Raw genomic sequence first — 24802 nt, forward strand, 5'->3', positions numbered from 1 at the left:
ATGAGGTGGAATGAAACATCTTTTCCATTGCCTTTTGACCTAAGGAGCTTTCTCCTCTAATAAGAATAAGCACTGCAAAATAATTTGAGTAAGATGGAATTCATTCTGTATCAGTCATATTACATAGCTTCTGCTCAAGCTTGATGCGAATGCCAGTTAAAATCCGTAAAACAAGTAGCAAATGACCCTTTACTAGCAATACATTTTTGTGTGTATTCATCTGCTACTGTGAGCACAAAAAGAAGTTTCCATTTTGTGTGGCTATTATAAGAAGCATGAAATAATGCTTTTGAATCACTTAATGTCATTGCTTGAAATGGAAAACAGTGTTTTCAAAGACATTGCACTTTGTTATGCAGAGCTACGCTTATCAGCCACCATTATTGGGACATTTGGCTGCTATTTCAAAGTATGTAAGAGTTGAACACAGGGTCATTAGTAGGGAAATGAGAAAGAGTTAGACTGGTGGAACCATGCTCTGCCCTCCCTGAGACAGAAACAGGAACAGCCACCAGAAAAAAACACAAGATGAAGGGGATCCTCTATCTTCCCGCCACGAGGCAGAAGGCCTAAAGGTTTAAAGGAAAAGAGTGAATGGAGTCAAGTCCACGCTCAGGGTAGCAGGTGAACCCTCTCCTTGCCCACCTCACCTTCCTAGGTACTTCTATACAACACGTATGAGGCTCTGGATATGGAAGGTGAGTCAATGGATGATGTGGGTGACGGTCCATCTACACCAGAGGTGTTGCCAAGGTCAGAAAGGACTAACCCCCGATTCATGCCCACCTCCATGAGGAAGAAAAGACAGATTATAGTGGTAGGTGACCCTCTTCTGAGGGGAACAGGGAGTCCAATATGCCGGACAGACCCTCCTCTTAGGGAAATCTGGTGCCTCCCTGGGACCCAGGTTAAGGACATCACTAGGAAACTTCTAGCCTGGTACAGCCCTTGGACTATTACCCATTATTGCTCTTCCATGTGGGTGGTGATGAAGCCACAACTCATAGTCCAAGGGCAATCAAAAGAGACTTCCGGGCCTTGGGATAGTTGGTAAGGGAATCTGGAGCACAGGTAGGGATTTTTTTGTGTGGTGGTTTTTTTTTTTCCTCTGTCCTTCCAGTTGTGGGCAGCGATATTGGAAGAAACAGACCGACCCAGTCTATTAATACATGGCTCCATGGCTGGTGTCACTGCCACAATTTTGGGTTTTTCAATAATGGGATAGTCTACGCGGCACCAGGCCTGCTGGTGTCAGATGGGATTTACCTTTCTCAAAGGGGGAAGAGGGTCTTTGCTCATGAGCTAGTGGGGCTGGCTGACAGAGCTTTAAACCAGACTTGAAGGGAGAGGGAGACAAGCTGTGAGATGACACACCAAGGTTAGAGGGATGGGGTGCTAGCGAGGACCCTCAGCCTGTTGCTGTGAGACCTGCTGGGTACACTGGAGCACACTTGAAGTCTTAGAGAGAGGAGCCAGGGGCTCCTGAGGTAATAGGAGCCAACAGGGAAGCACTGGTGAAATACCTCAAAGGAATTAAGGTCTGTTCCTCTAAAAAGGTCACATGGCGAACAGCCCAGCTGAAGTGCCTCTGCACCAATGCACACAGCATGGGCAACAAACAGGAGGAGTTGGAAGGCTAGAGCTGCTAGAAAGCTATGACCTACTTGCCATTACTGAAACTTGGTGGAACGAATCCCATGACTGGAGTGTGGCTATCGATGGCTACAAGCTGTTCAGAAGGGACAGGCAAGGAAGGAGGGGCAGAGGGGTTGCCCTCTATGTCAAGAAATGGATAGATTGTGAAGAGCTGTCTCTGAAGAATAGCCACGAGCTGGTTGAAAGCTTATGGGTAAGAATTAGAGACCGAGGCAACAAAGGGAACCTTGTGGTTGGTGTCTACTGCAGGCCGCCTGATCAAGGAGAGCCTACTGATGAAGCCTTCTTACTCCAGCTACAGAAGGCATGCACTTGCAGGCTCTCATCCTGCTGGGGGACTTCAACCACCCTGACATCTGCTGGAAAAGTAGCATGGTGAGCTGTAGGCAATCCAGGAGACTCCTGGAATGCATTGAGGATAGCTTCTTAAGCCAGGTAGTTGACAGCCCTACCAGAGGGGATGCGTTACTGGACCTGTTGGTCACCAGCGCAAGTGAGCTAATTGGTGACATCAAGACTGGAGGCAGCCTGGGCTGCAGTGATCATGCACTGGTGGAGTTCACAGTCCTGAGGGATATGGGTCAGGCAAAGAGTAAAGTCAGGACCCTGAATTTTAGGAAAGCAAAATTCTAGCTGTTCAGGGAGTTAGTCAATAGGACCCCCTGGGAAACTGCCCTCGGGGACAAGGGAGCAGAACAGAGCTGGCAGATATTTTAAGGACGCTTTCCATAGAGCGCAAGAGCTCTCGATCCCCATGTGTAAGAAATCAGGAAAGGCTGGCAAGAGACCAGCATGGATGAGTCAAGACCTACTGGTCAAACTAAAGGACAAGGAGGAAATGCACAGGCAGTGGAAACAGGGAAAGGTATCCTGGGAAGAGTATGGGGACGTTGCCCCGTTGTGTAGGGATGGGGTCAGGAAGGCCAAGGCGTGGCTGGAGCTGAACTTGGCAAGGGATGCAAAGAACAATAAGAAGGGCTTCTATAGGTATGTCAGTCAGGAAAGGAAGGTCAAAGGAAGTGTATCCCCCCTGATGCACATGACTGGCAAACTGGTAACGATGGACAAGGAGAAGGCTGAGGTACTCAACAACTTTTTTTCCTCAGTCTTCACTGGCAATCTCTCTTCCCACACCTCTCGAGTAGTGGATGGGCCTTAAGGCAGGGACTGGGGGAGCAAAGTCCCTCAGTCCCTCCTACTGTAAAAGAAGATCAGGTTCAAGACCACCTGAGTAACCTGAATATACATAAGTCTATGGGACTTGACAAGATGCATCCCAGAGTCCTGAGGGAATTGGCTGATGTAGTTGCCAAGCCACTCTCCTTAATATTTGAAAAGTCATGGCAGTCAGGTGAAGTGCCGGGAGATTGGAAAAAGGGAAATGTTGCACCCATTTTTGAAAAGGGTAGAAAGGAGACCCTGGGAACTACAGACCTGTGAGCCTCACCTCTGTGCCTGGGAAAATCATGGAACAGATCATCTTAGAAGCTGTGTTAAGGCACATGGAGGACAGGGAGATGATTCGAGACAGCCAGCATGGCTTCACCAAGGGCAGGTTTTGCCTGACCAACCTAGTGGCCTTCTATGATGGAGTGACTACATCAGTGGACCAGGGAAGAGCTACAGATGTCATCTATCTGGACTTCTGTAAGGCCTTTGACATGGTCCCCCACAACATCCTTCTCTCTAAATTGGAGAGATATGGATTTGATGGATGGACTGTTTGGTGGATAAGGAATTGGCTAGATGGTCACAGCCAGGGGGTAGTGGTCAACAGCTCAACCTCTGGATGGAGATCAGTGACAGGTGATGTCCCTCAGGGGTCTGTACTGGGACCAGTACTGTTTAATATCTTCATCAATGACATGGACAGTGGGATCGAGTGTATCCTCAGCAAGTTTGCAGATGACACCAAGCTGAGTGGTGTGGTTGACATGCCTGAGGAATGGAATGCCATTCAGAGGGATCTGGACAAGCTCAAGAACTGGGCCCATGTGAACCTCATGAGGTTCAACAAGGGCAAGTGCAAGGTCCTGCACCTGGGTAGGGGCAACCCCTGGTATCAATACAGGCTGGGGGATGAAGGGATTGAGAGCAGCCCTGGGGAGAAGGACTTGGGGGTTACTGGTGGATGAAAAACTGGACATGAGCCGACAATGTGCATTCACAGCCCAGAAAGCCAGCTGTATCCTGGGCTGCATCAAAAGAAGTGTGGCCAACAGGTCAAGGGAGGTGATTCTGCCCCTCTGCTCTGCTCTGGCAAGACCCCCACATGGAGTACTGCATCCAGCTCTGGAATCCTCAGCACAGGAAAGACATGGACCTGTTGGAGCACGTCCAGAGGAGGGCCACAAAAATGATGAGATGGATGGAACACCTCTCCTATGAGGACAGGCTGAGAGAGTTGGGGTTGTTCAGCCTGGAGAAGAGAAGGCTCTGGGGAGACCTTATTGCAGCCTTTCAATACCTGAAGGGGGCTTATAGTAACAATGGGGACAGACCTTTTAGTAGGGCCTGTAGCGATAGGACAAGGGGTAATGGTTTTAAACTAAAAGAGGGTAGATTCAGACTAGATGTAAGGAAGAAATGTTTTACGATGAGGGTGGTGAAACACTTGAACAGGTTGCCCAGAGAGGTTGTAGATGCCCCATCCCTGGAAACTTCAAAGTCAGGCTGGATGGGGCTTTCAGCAACCTGATCTAGTTGAAGATGTCCCTGCTCATTGCAGGGGGGTTGGACTAGATTACCTTTAAAGGTCCCTTCCAACCCAATCCGTTCTATGATTCTATGAAATACCTTAAAAGAAATACATTTAAAAGTAAGTAGAGGCTGATAGGGTTTTGCTGGACCAAAGTATTAATGTGCATGTGGCATTCATTAGTACACACATGTCTTAAGTCTATGGAAACTCAGCTGTTTTGTGAAACATGCTGCTGTGCATAATCCATATAGATCAGTAAATGAAAATTTAATTTCTATAGCCAGCTCAGGAATTTAGGACCTAAATGTACTTTGTATCCCAGCTTTGATTCAGAGATTGCTACTAGTCGGAGCAGACCTAATTGGTTTCTTATCTCCTGTATTAACAAAAAGGGAATCCAAAATTTGTAGGTTAATTCCAGAAGATGTAAAGCCAATCATTTCAGCAGATTCACTTTTATTTTCTATTGTTACTGGGATTAATCCTACAGCACTCTAAATAATTTCAACCACCCACCTTAGCCAGGATATGGTAAGGTTATATTTGACTGGTGATGTAGCCTTTTCATGTCCTCTGCAAAACAAAAAGGCAAATGAATGTGGCATCCCAGGACGTTTTGTTTCACTGAAGTTGCTAAAGAACCTTAAGTACCATTTTATTTTTTCTGTTAACAAACTTTCACTACTGCAGAGGAGCAGAGAGCAAAAGAGACAGTGTATCAAACTAGAAGTATATTGTTTTCATAGTCCAAACTAAGACCTGAAAAGTAGTATTCTTAAAACACATGTGAAACTTGCTTGATAAGTTGTTTATAAAATGGCTAGAGAAGCTTGAATTTTCATTTATTGGCTTATATCACTTTTGAAGCTTATTTTATAAAATAAGGAGACAGATTTCTGTGGTGCCGAGTGTAGGTGTTAAGACTGGTTTTTGTATTTGAGATTCACAGGATTTTTCAGAATCATTAAGAAATAAAATAAGAAACACCAAAACCCTGATGAGAATCAAAATCAGGCAATTTTTTAATCAGAGGGCCTCTTATCTTGGTTTGCAAAGTGATGCGAAATGTAAATGTTTAGTTTCAAAGACATGCTCAGATCATTGGGGTTCTTGGCTTCGTTGAAGTAACTGGTATGTAGGTATATAGAATCACAGAATCATTTAGGTTGGAAAAGACCCTTGAGATCGAGTCCAACTGTAAACCTAACACTGCCAAGTCCACCACTAAACTATGTCCCTAAGTGCCACATCTGCATAATTGATGCATGTAATTAGCCATTAGGTATGGAGGTAGACATGTATGGTTTGACTCAGAATCTACAGTTTGTTGATTTAAAACATGAAGGAGGTAGAACAATCTTTTAAAGGCACTGAAGGTTTTTTTTTGCCTGTAGCAAGCTCATCAGACTGCTCTGGAGATTTCAGCATTACTCACCAGGATTTCACCTTGCCAAGAAGTATTTCTGACATTTCAAGTTAACTTAAAAAATGAAACCTCTAACATGTTATCTTTGAAAGATGATAAAGAAATATAGGACAATGTAGACTTTCAGAGTTTTGACACTACTGATTGTAATTATTTTCACTCCCACGTTTTGATAAACAAATATATTTTTGCTCATTCATGAGCAAAATATACTGTTTACTTTCCTGGTTTTCCAGGGAAATGTGACATCTTCACTCTAAATTCATGTCTCAAGACAGCATTTTCTTTTTGTGTTCTGTATTCAGATAAAGAGTGCTCCATGACTTTTTCAGTGGCTCATATTCATCAGATCTGTGAATACGGTTAGGAGAATGAGGTGTTATTGGGATTGGTGTGTCTTGTATGCTGATAATAATTAAATTGCCTGTGATGGTCAGCTTTGAAACAGCTGAGAGTCTTGGCATGTCTTCTTGAGGTTATGGAGTGGATGGGAGCAAACCAACAGGCACTGAATGTAGAAGAGGATGAAGTAAGGACTACAAAAGGGAACGATATGAGATTATGTCAGTACTTCAGTATCCATTAATAGAGTTTATGGAATGCTGTTTACCAAGCATTGGTATAACTGATGGCACACTTGGCACTTTCTAGTGTGTTGCATCATTGTATTTCAATAAGTCTTTTGGCCACTGGCGCCTGATCCTAGAGGTTGCATTGTCTCCTCCTGGATGTTAGTCTTGCAACTGTGTGTGTTTTAGTCATGTCAGAACAAGAGCACTGCAGTCTGCTCTGAGGAAGTTTTATCTTCAGTCACTGGAACAATGTAGAATGTATATTTCAGTGAGATTACTGAGTAGGGTGTATCTTTGGAAGGGCAAGACTGAATCAATCATCTGAATGGAAAACATAAGTAGTGGATTTATGGAAGGGTTTTCCACAGGTATTAAATATATCAGCATCACTAGAAAAATAGGTATTTAAAATACAAAAGGATAGCCACCATGGTTTCTGTAAGAGTAAGCTGTGACCTTTCGCTTGCTGGACTTGTTTGAAAGAGGTATGTTATAAGTAATAATTTTATTTGTATTTGGATTTTTTTACCTTCTTTTAGAAAGCATCTGATAAATTGCCTTAAAAGATCGGTAAAGAAACATAGTGGTAGAGAAGTTAAACTGTCCTTGTTATGTATAATGACGGTCCTTGAGGTAATAAGAACCAAACGATCAATGTATGGAATAAGAAGTTATCAGCAGCATGATTTCTTTAAAATGCTTTTTCAAAAAATGCTTGAGTGATTCCAGAATCACACTCAGTAGAGAAGAAATGTTTTAAATATGTATCTTCAGTTACACACTGTTGTCAGTATAATTTTAGGGTTTTGTTGTCAATTTAAATTAATGTTTTATTTTAAAGAGGTGGATGCTAGAATATCAGAAATTTGGGCTATGTTTAGAGTTAAGATATTAGAGAAGCTTTCTTCAAAGTAAATGCAGGGCAGAAATTCAGTTTGTTTTACAGATTTCATCAGGGAACACAGGGTTGATTTCTGCAACAGAAAGTTGCACCTGTCTCAACAAAGCAAAGTACGAAAATGCATCTCAGTTGCCTTGGTGGTTGAGACACATGTTTGGCTTTTATTGTGCACAACCTAGAGAATTCTTTGTTCAGTAGTTTGGGGTTTGTAGTGGGGGTTTTTTTTGCGTGGGTTTGTTTTGGGTTTTTTTCAGGGTAACTACTATTATTCTTTACAAAAAGCCAAGAAACTTTTTCCTAGAATATTAAACTGAAGAGCAGCTGTTCGGTAGAATAGCCATAACGGAACAGCTCTCTTCTGTCTGCTGGTGGTTCTTAGTTGCGTGTATGCTTTTCAGTACATGGAATTCCTGACCTGCATGATTTGAAAGTCACCTGTGAGATCTGCCTTTGTATGCCCAAGTGGAACTACCGTAAGATTTGTGATGCGTTTGAATTCAAGAGATTTTTGCTTTCTCTGACGCTAAATACTAGAGGTAATGTAGCATATTGTTTAAAAATAATGACATATGAAAATCATACTTGTCCGCACTATAATCATACTTGTGTACTTTTATGTACAAATAGAAAGTCTGGTTCACTTTGTAACTTTCTAGAAAATGCAGTTTACCAGGAGCTTCCACCAGACCTGAAAAGCAAAGCTGCTTTCCAGTCACACAGGGTATCCTGTGGCTTTATGTGGGCAGCGTTTTTTTTTCCCCAGGGTTGACATGATTATGTATATTATTCTGAACGTGTTCATTTGCAGAGATGTGCTGCATTTCAGAGTGATATTTTGTAAAGCTCCTTGAGACTTGATTTTGAATGGCATTATTGCTAGTATGGTTTTAAGGACCTTAAATCTCTAAAGTCTGTAACTGTAAACACCTGCTGGTGCTCTGCTATATTTTTGGCACTGAAGAGACACTTTTGAAGTTGATGGGCTTCTCTGTTGGGTTTTAGAGGCTTAGGTTTTTTTCCTTTTTCATATGAAACAAACCAGTGTACCACTGATTAATACATAACTTGTTTCTTAAATTGTAGTGAGTATTCTCACAAGGGGCAATGTCTACTAGTGATACACTTAAAAAGATGCAGTAAATGTCTGGGTACCTTAATGCATTCTGTAAAAAAAAAAAAAATTTGCCAGTTTTCCACTGCATCATCTTCAGGGGGTAAGGTCTCCATTACAGTATATTTTGTTAAGAGGCCAGTTGAAAATGAAAGGTGGTTGTTCCTGACCCCTCTGCTCAGTCACAGTTCAGCTTTAATTTTATATTCTTTCACCTCCAGATAGCTTGAACTCCTGGATATAGCACTGATCGCGACACATGCTGATTAAATTTGCCATGACCTCTTAATATCACAGGGCCACATAATTTTCTTTCTCCTTCTAGCACCTCATTCTTTTAGTGGCACTTCGTTGCAGCTAGGAAGGTTCTTTAACTGATGATAGTGAAACAATGAGCAGTGTAATTTGGTGAAAGTATAGGTTGCTGATCATACATCGTATCTGCTGTTATTAATTTCCATGAGAGCTGTGTCTGCTTTATGTACATGTGAGTGGGCATCAGGACCCCTTATATGACAATTATTTTGAAAAGTTTGAGAAAGAATAGTTGTTCTCTGGAAATATTGATCTGACAGTTGTTTAAACTAACAAGTATTAGGCAAGCCTAGAACATATTGATGTTAACAGGCATGACACTTAAGTTAGTTGCACAGAACACTTTAGGTCACTGTATGACTAATCCATGCTACTGAATCCATATATGATATTGAACATTGGAAACTCTTAATGCTAGAGAAAAGAGGTTTCCTAAGGGAAGCTTCAGGATACTTGGTGTTCTACCTGAAATAACATAAGCACTTTCTTAAAGATGTCTGTCAGGACTTGTTTCCTGTTTCCATTGCTGGTCTGTCTTAGTGATTCTGCTAAACTTAATCTTGCTTCCTTCACCTGCAGGAGGACTTGCGAGTGCTGGGTAATCTACTTGTGTGCAAATTGTGATTGCTTTGTAGGCCCCTGCAACGTGTTTTGCCTAGCTGAAAGTTGAAAACTACTTCCTAGTTGTTTACTGTCCTTTAGATCTTTGCTTTCCAACTTTGGCAAAATAATTCTTGCAACTTTGGAGCTTTAAGATGTCCAGTATTTCCATCAGTGATGTTTACTGGGCGATTGATTCATAACCTGGCAGTTGTTGCTAATCCAATGGTTCTGTATAGTTTCTGAACAGCTCTTTTTTACTAAGCCAAATTCAGATATGCATACAGTAACTATCTCAGTAACCAGGTCACACGCAATGTTTATAAATGGATGCAGATCAGCTGTATGTCCTTTACAGCCACTAACCAGCAAATACGTTATTGTGTATTTTTAAAGCTAAGGCAAGTCTAGCCTTCCAGTGGCTGCCTACAATCTCATTTTCAATTACTTTTACACTCGATATTCATTCTTCATAATAGAAGCTTATGTAAGCTTTCTATTTTTGTCTCATTCTAGCTGTGGCATATGAATAACTTTTAATACTCTCTAATAGCAGTGAAATTGCAAATGCACACTCCAGGGCATTTTCTTACTGAGATTTCCTAATGTCTGCAATTCATAAAGACCTCAGTGGTCAAACTGATTGTTCCCCTCCTGTCATTCAGCCCTGCATGGTGAATTGACATTCAGAAGCTTGTAGCTAATTACACTGGATAATAAGTATCTGCATTTAACAGTGGCTATTAGCAGAGAGTATACTTGGCATTTTATGTATTCTTTCAAGATGATGCAATTTTGGAAGTGGTATCCAGGGAAAGATGGGTCAACATTTCTTAAATTATGGTAAGCAGATGGTCCTTGAGTGGTGCCAAAGAGCCAGTACTAGACGGAAGGGCATAATCCTTGTGATGGACCAACAGAAACATAACTGTCTCACAGCAAGAGTATTTCAAGATCCAAGATATATTATTAAGGCATAATATTTTTATTTCTGTAAAATGAGAATTAGCTTGCCTTCAGGTAATAAGTAGTTTACAGAAGACAGCAAGTTCTTGTATCTGAATCACCATCTTGAATAACACTAGACACAAAATTTTATGTAAACTTTGCATGTGTTAGGACATTTTGACTTTCGTTGTTCATGTGTCTGAGATGCTTGTTAGGTATTTGACATATTTTACATGGTCACACAGTGTTTTTAAGTCAACCTTTGTAACTTATTGTGTTCATAAAAAGAATCAAGAGACAATTACCAATTGCTTTATGATCTAAGGCTGATGCTTACCACCTACAAAGAATTCATGTGCACTACATCCCTGTAGTTGCTGTGGTCTATCAGTATTCTCAGTGCCCTCTTGGCTGCCTTGGCAATGATTGTGCAATACACTGATCTTGACTAGTTTTCACCAGCATCCCCATCTCTTCTGCTCCTGGGTGTTTTATTTTTAAATCACAGGCTTTAAATGCCTTTTTTTTTCTTTTTTTCTTTTCTTTCAAATTTCATAGAAACAATGAAAGATGTTGCAGTCATCTTGGGGCTGAGGACAATCGGCAGAACATGTATGTCTAGGATTTAAAATAGATTTTTAAGCAGCCTTCCTCTCTGAGGAAATATAAGCTGGGTATGGAGATATGCTGGATGATGGAATGATATGTACTCTATTAACCATGCATGAGTGTGCTGTCCTGATGATGCTGAAGCATAATGTTGAAGGAAAGGGACAGAGGTATACACCATTGTTTACAGCCATTCTTAGAAGTGGACTGCTCTACACCTAATTTGAACTGTTTCAGTGTTCAGTTGCAGTATCAGTGCAGGGTGGTATATGCAGCTTTCTTCTTTTTTTAGTACTTCTGTTGGAGTGCTGTGATGTTGCTGTATTTCAGCTATGTGCAGAGCTTTTTGTAATATCAGGTCAAGTTAGTGTTCCACTATCTCTAGTTCTGTGAGCTATTGCAAGAGACAGACACAGTCCCTCTTACGAAAGAGAAGACTGTAGTTAAATTCTTGATGGTGTTTCTTCAGCAAATTTTACGTTTTCTATCATACAAGTTTCCTGTACAACATCTCTCTTGTCCACCTTCCTTTATACCAAATACTGCCATAATCAGTGCGCCTCAACAAGCAAAGAATATGGAGGAGACCTCATATCTGGTAACATAAGAAATACAAGCTCAGGGAGGGAGTGTTTCATGAGTGACAATCCACTCTTACATTATTTACCCAAGCTGGTTGTTGTGAACACTCAGTGGTTTACCTTTTTTTTTTACACAGATGTTCCTTAATTGCCTTATGTATTGTATTAACCTGTAATGGAGGGTTTTTGTAGCCCACGCTGCTGGTGGCAAAGTTAGTTGTTGTTTTTTCTTCTTAATGGAAAATTGCTTCATAAAATTACTGATTTCCTTGGCAAAAGATATTCTTGAGTTGTTTATTCTGTATGTATGAGAACTTTGTGTATGTTCTGTCCCTGAAATATTGCATACTATCAGTGCAAAGACAGAATTTGTAAAAGAGGTAAGTTGAATGCTGTAATAGCAAATGTCTGTTTGAGGTGCAACTGGGACATTTCAGGTGCTGAATACATTTTTATGATATATGTAGTTTTGCCAGGTAATACAATAGGTTTTTTTAACTGTTCTATGAAGTTTCGGTGTGCTTATTTTAAAATTTATGTGAGTGCCCCCATTCTTGCATCACTTAAAAATATTTAATGAAATGACCCATCTTGTACCAATTAGATACTATTATATGGAAAATATGCTTGTATGACAGTCTGCTAAATTATGAAAACGTAAGCCATTAACTTGTAAATTTATTGAGGGAAGCATCTTCTAGACTTCAGTGTAACACATCAACCTTTTGATTTTAAGCCAGAGAAATAACAGTTCACTGTCTCATTCTCCACACAGAGCCAAAAAATAAGGGGATGGGCAGGAATAACCTTATTACTTTTCTCCTTAGTTGCCATTGAAAAAGGCTGTATGAAGTTATAGGTAAAATATACTTATAAATTTTTTAGGATTAATTCAGCTCTCAGTTTAAAGATGTCCATTATTCTGAGCTGGTTCAATGAAACTGGTCAGGGTGGACCTTCCAATATGTTTGACGTGACATTTGGGAGTCTGTCTTACTGCTTTACACAAATTGGCTCATCCTTGTGTGCCAAAAAAATCATATTCATAGGAAGATGTATCCATTTCACTGGGAACACGTGCACTGAGCTGGGACTGTCACTTGGCCTAGCGGAGCCAGTACCATCCTTTCTACTGTTCTGCGACAGCTGTAAAATTTTCTCTGAAGTGTGTATCCAGCTGGATATTTTTCGTTATTTGTGTGCAAATGAATGGTCAAAAAAAGGAAAGGTTGGCTGGCAAGTAAAATAATTCCAAGGTAGTAATGCTTAAGGGACAAGGGGAAAAGGATGTTTATTAAGAATGCATGCACCAAGTTCATCTACTTTCTGGAATTTAGAAGATAAATCCTGTGGAACAATGCGTAAAGGGGTGAACTTGAACACTTTCTTAAGTGGAACAGGCAACTATGCAGTATCTTTGAGCAGAAAATAAGATAAAGATGACTTTACTTTTATAGATTTAGATGTCTGCTTTTTCAAGAAGCTTAAGGGGCTGAAGTACTGTCACACTGAGTGTGTGCACGTATTTATATATATTCTGTCAACATCATTTCTGTGCTTATGTTAGAAATATGTGTTGCTTGCCCTGACTTTAAGGACTTCACTGATTAGCAGTTTAATGAATTCAGCGAGGAACTGGACTCTGCTCATGATTCTCTTATTGACTTGTGTAGCCTTTGCCAAATTGCCTAATATTTGCATTTCTAGTATTTGAAAAATGTTAGTACTTATTCTTGTGTAATGCTTCTGGGGGAAGCTAGCTTTAGAGTGAAAAATTGCTGCATAAATTCATGTTTATTTCTATATATTAAACCCATCAGTCTAGGTTTTCTTCCATATTTAGTTCCTCAGGCAGATGCTCAATTCAATAATATCTTCTCTCTGGTACAGTTTCCAAAATTATTTTCAGGGGACTGATTGTGGTATTGAAAGTAGAGAGGACGTAGAAGGCAGGGAATCACATATTTTTTTTCACATCCTCATACTTTTCCCCCCCAGTAGAGCAGAATTTAGCTCCAAATACAGTGGTACTTATGTTTTATAGCAGAATGTCCAGACAGCCATGTGCCAATGGAAGGAAAAGGTGATGTGTTATGACTCCAGAAACACACTGGACAATATATTGGCTTGAAAGTAAGAGAATACCATTTTTCAAGGAGGTTTTTAAACCAAATATTAAAGTAATGGCCTTTGATTTTTTTAATTGGAGTAAAATTTGGTCCTCATGCCTAGTAAGCATTCATGGAAAGCAACTGACTTCTTTGCTAGAAAAGATGCTAATAATTTTATCTACATGAGAGAAACAATGGATGAAATATCTCTGAAACACTCAGTTTTCCGTGCTTTCTGAACACTAAATACCTGGATAAAGGCATGCTGAGTTTTTACATGATGAAAGTTAGTGGGTCTGTAGTAGCAATAATGAAAGTACTTCAGTATTTTCACAATAGTGTTTTCAATTTGGTTTCACTAGAGGTATACAGAACAGTTAAAAAAGGCTTAATTGAGAATATTTTCCTTGGCTATTTCATTAAAAAAGTACCAATCCAAAAATGTATAATCTACATAAACTAAGATGAGAATGTAAATGAGAGATGAGAGAAGTTCCCAGTGCAGCACCATGCCAATTATATTTTAATGTTATGGACTACTGATGGATGCCAATGTGCAAGATAGATATATATATCTATATGCATAAAATCTATTAAATTTGACATTTCTATGAGAGCCTTCCTTTTCAAATTTCCTGATGCTTGTCTGTTTAAAATCTATTTGAAATCTCATGCCTATTGAAAAACTGACACCAGTTCAATTTCCTTTTTGCAAATAAACATAATGCCAATTTTTTGTGATCCTGTAAAAGAAAAACTACAAAATTCTATCCAATATATGATGAAAGGAGTGGACAGGTTTGAGAGCTTAATCAGAATTATCAAAATGGAAGTATTATGTGTAGAAAGTTATTTATAATCAAATAAGGTAATACTTACATAGGTTACACTGTTGAAGAATGATTTAAATGGGTATAGTGAGAATAATGTCCTACAAAGTTGAGTCTATAATAAAAAGTATGGGATGACAGTGTTTTTCTACAAATTCCACACACGTGTTAGCAGCAGGTGTCTGCAGGCTTGCCAGGCTCTGCGTTCTTATGAGTGCTTGTAAAGACAGGCTCTGATGTAACTAAGTATTTACAGAAATACAAACACACGAGATGTGGTGCAGTTCAGGTTTCAGACTTGTACATTTGTTTGTACATCTAAGTGCCTGCATGTGATCTGTCTGCCTAAAATACCATTTTAGTAAGTGAAGCCTGGAGGTACACAGCCATTGGAGGGCTACTTGTGAGATCAGTAGTCCTCTGAGGGGCAGCCTCCTGCTGCCTGCCTTCCCCAGCAAGCTGTCATAGGGCATCCATGGTGCCAGCATGCAAGGATATGTGGCTCTCCATCTCTTTAAAGCCGCCTTCTGCCCATGAACCATATTCCTTCACAATGTGCTATGACAATTGATCAATTACTGTATGTTAGCAAAAATTAATAAACCAGTAATAACTAAAACTAGTGAAGCAAATATGCTCAGTGAAACATTTATTTAAACAGTGAGAAGATCAAATAGTAGGAGACACACTCAGACACATACCTCACTCACACATGACTCATTACAGTTATGTGCTGTGTATAGCCCAAGCCACGGCTACACCAGGGAAGTTGTACTCCCATGCACCTTCATGACAGCTGACTTGCAGGAGAGCACCCATCTTGGCTGAGGTAACTCATGAGGATGGGGTCATGCTGACCACTCAGCGTATAAAATTACTTCAACTTAGGTCCAGCAACAAGGGTGAGACTCCAGTGCTTCTTCCTTTGGAGTTTTGATGCTGTCTCCCTTGAGGTTGTGTTTCTGCACATAAGTTTGCCTACTGGTGGCTGTTCCTCCTGTTTTTTTTGGAAGGATCTTGGCCAAAATAATACAAAAATTTTCCCTAGATTAAGCAATTCATCTGTCCATATTTCATTCAGGTTTTTGTTACTGCACATTTTGATGCCCTTTAAGAGGGCATTTTTGATCTTCTTGCAAAAAAATGAAACCACGTGGCAGATACAGACAGGAGGGGTCACCTCAACTAGCAGCAAAATAAATTGTCAAATTTCTCTCAATCAGCTGTTTCCATCAAAACCAGCAACTGTTTCAAAGAAAAGATTGCATTCTCTCTAGGTTTTTTTAGTATACAAATCTCATAGCATTCAGATAATTAAAATGCTGTAATAGTTTTCACATTTTATTGCCTAATTAACAGCAATAAAGGCCACACTAAATCAGCATGAATCTGTAATTTCAGCACTAATCACACAAGTGTGAGTGTCAGCATCATAATGAGATGCACAAATCTGGAGGTAATGAGGCTGTGGCTGTCTGGGAAATTAGAGCAAGTGCTGGCACAAATTGTACAGTGAGGTTTATTCCCATTTTATTAATTATATGCTTGCACAGGGAATCGTAACCAACTCAAATTACTTTAATTTGTGAAATTCATGCTCCAGCTATGAACTTGACATCTGAGCATGAAGTTGGGTTCCCCATCCCTCCCTCAGTGCAAAAATGACAACAAAACCCCCCAATGCCCTAAAATGTTTGTTTAGATGTGAAGACTTTGACATTCTAGTATGCTACGGTATTGCAAAGCTGATGGCAGCAGTGTTGCACAATGATCATTTAGTGGTGATGGCACTGTCCTACTATGTAGGATGTCAAGACTTTCTAAGGTGGAAAGGGGTTTCAGTAATGTTGAAGTTAAGAGTATGACAAATAAAAACATTTGGGGTGCAGATAATGACTAGTCTAATGTAATTTCATCTCTTACCTAGTATACTAAGCCTCTTTGAACTGAAAAATACCAGTTTGACTGTTTTCGGTTAAGCAAAAGCATAGTTTTGCATTCTAACAAACTGTTGCAGTGCTACAGACTGAAAAATACTGATTCAAACTTGTTGATTCATATAAGGTTGGTTGGTTTTATGAACAGATCATGCAAGTTCATCTGTGTTTTAGATCAAGCTGATTAAATGATTTGTGCTGATTCTATCCTGAGGCTGTATAACAAACTTCTGGGTAATTTGGAGGTTTATAACAGTGCCTGAATTAACTTTTTGAAACATATACACATTTTATGTTGATAGCCAAGGATGACAGTGATCTTTCTCACACTGTAATCTTTTATAATTAGTTAATATTCAATACCTAAATATCATACCTTAAACTTTAATTCTAAATGCTACTTGACTGGTACATGGAGAATTTACTGTAACATGCTCACAAAATCACTATTCATTGTATCTGTATTCAGTTTTTATATTGCATTAACATTTCTAACCAAATAGTTGGTATCAAATCTACTATCATTGCCAAAAGGATTGTTCACAAGGGGTTGAATGAATTCTGTTTCCTGGGCTCTGTTTGTCATGATGTTGAGAAGTTGTAAAGGTGCCAGTGAGGTTAATGATTATCTTCAGTAGCATGATAAGCATTTTACAGGAAGAACACTGACAATCCCACAGTGGGTAACACGTAATTTATTCTCTTTCACTAGATAAAGGTTGGTACTAGCAAGTAACTTCTTGAATCAGGAGTTAACAGCTAAAAAAGTTATTTACAAAACCTATGGATTCTTCCTCTTCTCTAGTCATATTGAATGCAGTGTTAATTTTTGTACCAGCCAACAGTGCTATATTCATTAAATTTGAGAGAGAGATACTATTTCCAGTTTCAGATAGTCACCAGGAAGAGCTGCTCTATATTACCTTATATACAGGTCAAGTTCTTGGTAAAAGACTGTATGAACAGCCATCTTGTGTGTGAAACAGCTGTATGTTGTTTTAGATATCTTTAACTATCTTTCAGTCAATCACAACAAAACCTTCATGCATTTGACTGCATCTTTGCTTCATACTGGCTTGTGGTTTTGCTCATGTTTTCAATCTTGTTAGGTCTCTTACTTCTTTGCATTAAAGGAAAACTGTAGCCTTTTAAAACCTACAATGGTATGAAAAGTTGCTTCTCCATCTGGGTTTTCTTAATCAGCTGGACTTAATCAGTACTCTGCAGATAGTCTGTGTCATTAACCAGCATGTGGGGTTTATCAAGGTACAACTGAAAACATACTAATTATTGCCAGTGTAAACCCAATACTCACATCTTCATCTGCTATTAACAGATGGTATTAGAAGAGGTTCAGTATGGTCTTTCATAAGACTTGCTGACTGCTACTTTAGAAGAAAATTTTCTCTGCTTAGTTTCCTATTTGCCAAAACTTGCTCTTGTGAAATTTGACTTAAGTTAAAGTTTAACAAAACCATGATTCTGACACATACCATAAGGCTGGCTGTTCTGTCTTAAGATGCCATCTGTGAGGATCCTTTTTTTTAGGTTTCCATTCCCTGGTAGAAGATTTTTAGAAATCACAAAGCTCTCGGGGTTTTTGCCCTAAAAGGGCAGGTGATAGACTGCAATGTAACCCACATAGTCAGTGGCTGTGTGCTCTGCTCTGAGCTTATCCATAGGCTTTGATGCATAGCAGTCATGTCCTCTTGACTCTGTCTTAGGAGAAAATCTTTTAATGGAAGTTACGTCTTTTTCTCAATTTTTGTTCTCCTTCAGATTTCCCCACAAAGCAATTAGATATTTTCTGAATTCACCCTTGTTGTATAGCTGTACATCTTCTGTGACCTTTTCTTTGGCTTTGAATGCTCTGTTGACCATCATATTGCTTTGGAATTTATTTATTATTTGCATCCCAGTACTCATGTGCTGAGACTCAATCAGGAGCTGAGACTCAATTTTTTTTTTTTTTAAAGCTTTGCATATCTGTGTATATCTAGGAGACTTATGAGTCTTGGAAACAAAGCACAAGGGGAAAGAAAACTTCAGGATATGTTTTATCTTAATATTTATTTTGTATACTGATTTAAATTATTTTCAGTTATTTTGGTTGGATAGAACAGAGGATGTTGACTGGCTGGAATATCCCAAAAGCTGTCAAAAAGTGCCCCATGACATTGTTACCATGCATGGGATGAATTACATCTAGCCGCCATGACAGCTTCTAGGAGCTTCAAGAGTTTCTCTTTATCTCAAACATGGAACTGAGATCCAGGAGTGTGAATTCTCTGAAATCTCACAGAAGCAGAACTGTAGACAATATTCTCTTCCCAGGTTCTGATACACTGTGTCTATGCAGAATTAGTATTGTAAGGATCTTTGTAAATTTGTACGCTGCACTGGTGGAATTCTAGGAAATGATCAGAAAACAAGTGAAGAGTATAAGAGGGTCTGAAGTAGAAGCAGCAGCTCAGCACTGAGAAATGAATCTGTTTTTTTATCTACAACTTAAAGGTAGCAGTGCTAATCATATATCTAATTATTACATCTTTTCTTCCTCTTCCCTTGCCCTTCTATGTAAGTAGGCTTAAAAGGTACCTTTTTGAAGGGTAAGAAATATTGGAACACTATTAAAAATTGAATACTTACATTTATTGGTAGAGATGATCTAAAGTAATATGTTTAAGACTCTAAAGCAGTAATATGAATTGCAGTTGACCTAGGTTTTTTATGACTTGATAAGCTCATACTGGCTTTGAAAGACCTCAGGCTTTTGTACCATAAACTATTATTCTGAAATGTGATTATCCTCTTGAGCTGTGGTTAAAATTCTTTGTTACTTCATTCATTATTCAGAAGACTGTAGCCTTAATAGTAGCTTAAGCTACATGTCATGTATTTGTAATGCATTAATTCACTTTCAGCATTGATCAACACTTAATGTATAATTAGCAAGCAGATTTTCACAATCTGCTAGGACGATACTCTCTGTTGCATAACTATTGTGCTCATATCTCACAAAATCCAGGGCAGAGAGAGGCCACAGAAGGATTGTCATTACTGCACTGTTGTTGTTTAACAAGCAAAGATAATGTGTTTCTGGATTTCAGAGTATAATATTAGTGCATTGTATTAATATCAAGTTGGTACTGGAAGGCAAAGTAAAATGGAATATGCTATGTATAACACTGGCTTTAGAATTTGAATGTCAGGAATGCGTACCTGTGCTGCATAAGGGACATACAGTTTTAAAATGAACTTTAGATGATCTATAACAATAACTGAAATTAGATCTCTCTCTTGTGTGTATGTGTATTTTGTTGTCTTACAATACCTTTTGGCAGCAGGATAATTGGAAGGTCTAAAGGGACTTGGTGCTAGAAACAGCCCCCTCCCTTTATTCAGCTTGCACACTTATAAAAAAATTCATAGACATGAAAAGCTGTTCTCAGCTGTTGTGCTACTGCTCTTCACACAGAACCTTTAAGAATGAGTACTGTAGAAATACCTACTTTAGAGCAGTGCTTGAGGGCTTCATCTATTCAGGCATACAGTGTTTGAATATCTACTGAAGGAATAGATGAATGAATGAATAAATAAACATTATATGCATTTGCTTCTTAGGAATTTCTGCAAGTATAACCTTGTTTCAGAAGAATACTTGGCCTGTGCTCTTCACTGGTGAAAGCCTGGGCACTGCTGCCCAGAATGCATATTAATAAAATAGCTGTACTTGGTTAGTGTAGGTTTGAAACCCTGAAATATATACAGTATTCAACAGTTTCTAACAAGCAAAATCTTGATGATATTCCTTATGTTGTATTGACTTTCTGGGTTGCTCTGAGAACACTGGAATAGTTGATAATCTCATATGGACATCTGCAGTACAGCATGGCAGTCAGCTGTTCTTATGCAACAGTTAAGAGCTGTTTTAGAAAAAATACACTCTTGATGTATTTAAACACAATTTTCATATTATAAGCAATTAGAGTAAGTTGTTTACGGAGAAAATGAAAAGTTTCTGCACATTAAACATGATAATTTTATCTCTTGAAATAGAATTCAAATAAAATGACATAGTCTCTAATGAGGACTGTGGAATATCACCATTCTTATAATTCCAGCTGGCCAAATGTTTGGTTGCTAGATGTTTTTCAGTGCAAATACTTGCTTAGCCATGTAAGATTGTGAAACAGCTGCAATAAAGGCTTGAACAAAGATGCTGTAGTAATCCCTGGTCAGTCCATCAGAGCACTGACTTCTGAGGTCACTACTTATCAAACCAAGACACTTGAAAGGCTTGTAAGTTTTTGATTTTCCACATGTTTTAAAAAGATTCTTCTGACTGCAGCTGTAACCTAATCTAGTGTTTCTCATAGGAACTGTTAAGAGGCAAGAACTACTGTGTTATCACAGGTGCAAAACTGCAATAAGTCTCCCGTAAAAGGAATATCAGACAGGCAGTGTTCAGGAGTAGATGCTACTGTATACATGGGAAGAATCACAAGCATCACTGACAGCAGCAGCTGTAGCAATTAGCCAATTAAACAGTTTTTACTGATGATCTGTGATAGCTAATAAACTTTTAACAAGCTATAAAACACCCCATGGATAAATCTTGCTATTAACAGGCTGGATCATAACCAATACTTATTAATTGTAACTAATGTTATTGTTTGGAAATGGAAGGAGTAAGTGTACTGTATGCCAAATGTAAGAGTGGAGACATCATTCCAAATAAATTCTGGTAGTTTAGGGAATATTTATAATTTACTTCAGCAGATAAAGCAGTCTCTTTGAAAAGCAGGGTTTGGGGGCATCTTTTTAGCTTTCCATGTCATTAAGCCAAGGATGAGACTTCCAGCCATGGAGTTACAGCACAATCACAGAAAAGCTGATAGAGAAAACCAGGCAGGTTTGGGAGGATAGGGGCGTGTTTTCTATAGTTCCACATGACACAAAACCATCTTTAGGGAGAACACTGTTCAAAAACACAGGGCTTAAGTAACTTTAGTAACTACTTGCCTGGTACTGTTTTTATCTGATAGGTTGAATGTTATTTTTCTCAACCAAAATGGTTATTTAATGTTACACACTGGCATTTTGGTTTTTAAAGGATAAATAAATAGAAGGCTAATAGGGATATATTTAAGGATTAAGAAGTTGTAGAAAATAAAATGTTGATAGATAAGATATCACTTAAAGTTTAGAAATAATATACACAGTAAAGAACTCAAGAAGTATTTAATCAGTCTTACTGTTATAGGCTAAATTCACTGCGTTTCCTAGAATTTCAAGTGGGTGACTGATATAAGATGTAACTGTGAATTCTTGGGAGGTTCTTGCCAAATTTTCAAACAGTGTCAATGTTAATAGTTTGCATTTTTTAATTTCTGATGTGACATTTACCTGTGGTTAGTCCAGCATTGTTATTTCAGTGATACCATTACCGAAATGTCAGTTCGGCTGAAAATTCAGATTGTTTTTCAGGGAAATTGCTGTGATCCATGTGTGTGCATGTATGTACATCCAGTTATGCACTTAAAGATGGAAAATAATTTTGCTTAATGTATGTCCTCTTTTTAGCTCTATGCATGAAGAGCACTTACCTCGATGTAACAAAGCCCATACCTTAAGAGTTCAAACATGAAATTCTCGCATGAAAATGTAGGCTTCATAGGTAATGTATGTCTTTAATACAGAGTTGTTTCATGTCCTGGAGGGTTTTTCTGTATCTTCCTCATTGTTACAGCATTCTAAAGGAAATTTTCTGCACCTGAAGTAACTGATGATCTCAATATTTTTGTAAATATTTGCTTGAACGCTTTATAAACATTTGTTACAGTCTGCAAATGTTTGGAGTTGGCACTAAAAATATCTGTAGGTATAGCTACCAGAGAAAACACTCCCAGTGTAAAGTATGTGAAAGACAGTGTTTACACAAAAAAAACCCCTCACTTATCAGATGAGAAATACTGCAACAAGAAAAGAATCGCACCTATAACGATCACGGCTGTCCCAGCAAAAACTTCACTTAGGCTACAATTGTTGCTAGAAAATTACCTCTGGTTTCTTGGCAGTGAGTTAACTGAAGGTATAAATAAGTGATAAATAAAAGCCACTCTACTAAGAAAAGTTTGGAGTGAAATCTGTACTATGAAAACTTAAGACTTATCTGCAGGATGAACAGAACCAATATAGAGACTGTAGGTAAACCAAAACAGTATTGGCTTCAGTTGACTTCAGCAGGTCTGTCTTGTTCTGAAGTCACTATAAACACAGTCTAAGGACAAAACAGTAAAACGTGTAAAATTACACTTGGTGGTAATTATCGTTTGATCTGCTGTGCAGTCGAGTACTTAAACTTTTTAATGTGAGCCATAACCAAATCTTTTATCTGGTGCATGTGTTCCAAGAAATACTGGAATGAGTGGCTAGGTGGAGTAAAAGAAAAATACATCTGTAATAGCCTGTTCCTATGAAATAGAATGAGTACACAGATAAGTTCTCCAGAACAGCTCACCCAACTCTTTGAGTTAAGTTGAGATGTTTATTTTCCACTTGCAGTTCTAATTAATGTAATTAATGCTGTGAGAGTTCCTCAGGGATTTCACAGAAAAATTATGTTTCTGCTTCTGGGACTTACCTAGGAAACTCTTTGCAGGAGCTGGAAACAAAAAGCTTGGGCAAGCAATGGAAGTGATGGCACAAGCACCACTTGGTTCTGTTGCTGCGTGTGCAGATTGCTGGGTTTGAAGTTCACCATCATCCTTGTGCTCATACCTTTGCTGGGTCTCGGTTGGTTACAGTGCTGTCATTCTCCTTGCCTCCCTGATAGTTTTCTTGGAGGCAGATCCTTGTTTGTTCCCCAGTAATGGACTGTACCTTGCAACTGGCTTCTTTAAGTTCCCAGATGAGCATGGATCCTGTGAATTCACTGTTAGCACACACTGTCTCTGAGCTCCTGTTGTACAGTTTCATTTTGCAGTTTGTCTTACCAGATATTTGTGATACTTACAGGAAAAACAAACAAGTAAATACCCACTGGGACTTGCTAATTGGACCAAGAAAGCAAACACTCTTCACTTTAGCTAGAAAAAGAAACAGAGGGCAAAATAATAAATGTCTGTGTATTTCTTATGGTTTTACTTTTCTCAGTAAGTATTATTTGAAGTTAACATCAGAGCATCCAAAAGTTCATTATTCCCTGCCTGCACATAGTTTTTACTCTTCTGCTTAGAAAAAAAAAATTGTCCCTTTGCTATTTTCTTCTCAAAGAGCCATTATGTAACCCCTCCTTTTATAATCATTTTGTCTCTCTTCCCCAGGCAGCCTTGTCTGAGGATCAAAGTTCATTCATATATTTAGAGCCTGTTAGAATTTAAACATAAAGTGAGTTTTGTCTTGTGTAGCAAGTCTTTTGTCTTGTGTAGCAAGTCCTCCTCCAAGGTTGCTCCCTCTGAATAGCTGGTCAGCAAATGATTCTTTATTGCATCTGACCTGGGAGACCAGATGCTGCTCTGATAGAGAACTGCAGAGTGTGTGCGCCCTGAGGCCTTAAGTAGCGTGACATTTTCATAACCTTAAGCAAAATTCATAACTTAGTGACATTTTCTGAATTGTCAGAGGTAGTTCATGGAAATGTATCTTGAAGAAATGAAATTTAAGAGATTTATTGGGCGGTACATTCTATGATCTATACTGCATAAGGAATGAGAAAAAGTTCTGAAAAACTTAGTGTGATGTTGCTTTTGGATAGAACATGGATAGAATGGCAATGCAAAGGCTTGTTAACGCAAGTGAAAGTGATGTGGTATTTGCAAAGGCATGGATGTGAAAGAAGCAAATGAAGACATGTCTATTACTTTCACAAAATGAAGTTTGTCAATGTAAGAATTCTGGAATCCGTTTCTGTTTAAGTCTATAAATATTGCACTTCATTATGAGGAGACAGACTGCATGCATCATAGTTTTTAAATTGCTATTAAACAGCAAAAATGTGTTTACAAAGGCAGAAAAGCAACATGAGGTGCACGGATTGTTCAATTTCTGGTTTTCATTTGGATTACATTTGTAAATCCTATTTCTCTACTTTGAAAGTCTTCATTTTCTATGTTTATATAGCTAACAATGTGTTATTCTTTTCACTTGCACAAAATCTGATCTCTATCTGCAGTTGACTTGCTGGAATACCATAACACTGATTAAAAATCACAGCCATTTTATCAGTGATCTTAAATTCCAAGGATTAACAGACTTTAATTTGGAAAAAAATATGATCATGTTTAATGACTAGTTAGTGTTACAGAACCCATATATAAATGATAAATCAGGGCTTACTCTCTTAAGGTGCTTCTCAGAATATTTGTATGGTGTATGTTTCTAAAAAGCAAATGTTGTACCAAATTTCAAAACCCTTGATCCTTTAAGTATATTGTACAATCAGGTTAGCAGATTATATCATTAAGATGCCAGGTCTGCTGCAATTAAAAGAATCTGGTTCT

General features: G+C 38.7%; 1 protein-coding gene across 6 annotated transcripts in view; it reads left to right on the top strand.

Annotated features, from left to right (window-relative positions):
- CHID1 (chitinase domain containing 1) overlaps positions 1–24802 on the top strand; it is a 131384-nt gene that overhangs the window by 74168 nt on the left and 32414 nt on the right. Inside the window, exon 11 of one of the 6 annotated variants that reach the window (XM_072865657.1) lies at positions 21885–21963. The exons of the other annotated variants lie outside the window; for them this stretch is intronic. Within the exon in view, the coding sequence (XP_072721758.1) occupies positions 21885–21948 (64 nt within the window). The 3' untranslated portion in view covers positions 21949–21963. Of the gene's footprint in view, positions 1–21884; positions 21964–24802 lie in introns of those variants that run through there. 6 annotated transcript variants of the gene reach the window in all.

Source organism: Ciconia boyciana, chromosome 6 (assembly GCF_034638445.1).
Source record: "Ciconia boyciana chromosome 6, ASM3463844v1, whole genome shotgun sequence".
Taxonomy (NCBI): Eukaryota; Metazoa; Chordata; class Aves; order Ciconiiformes; family Ciconiidae; genus Ciconia; species Ciconia boyciana.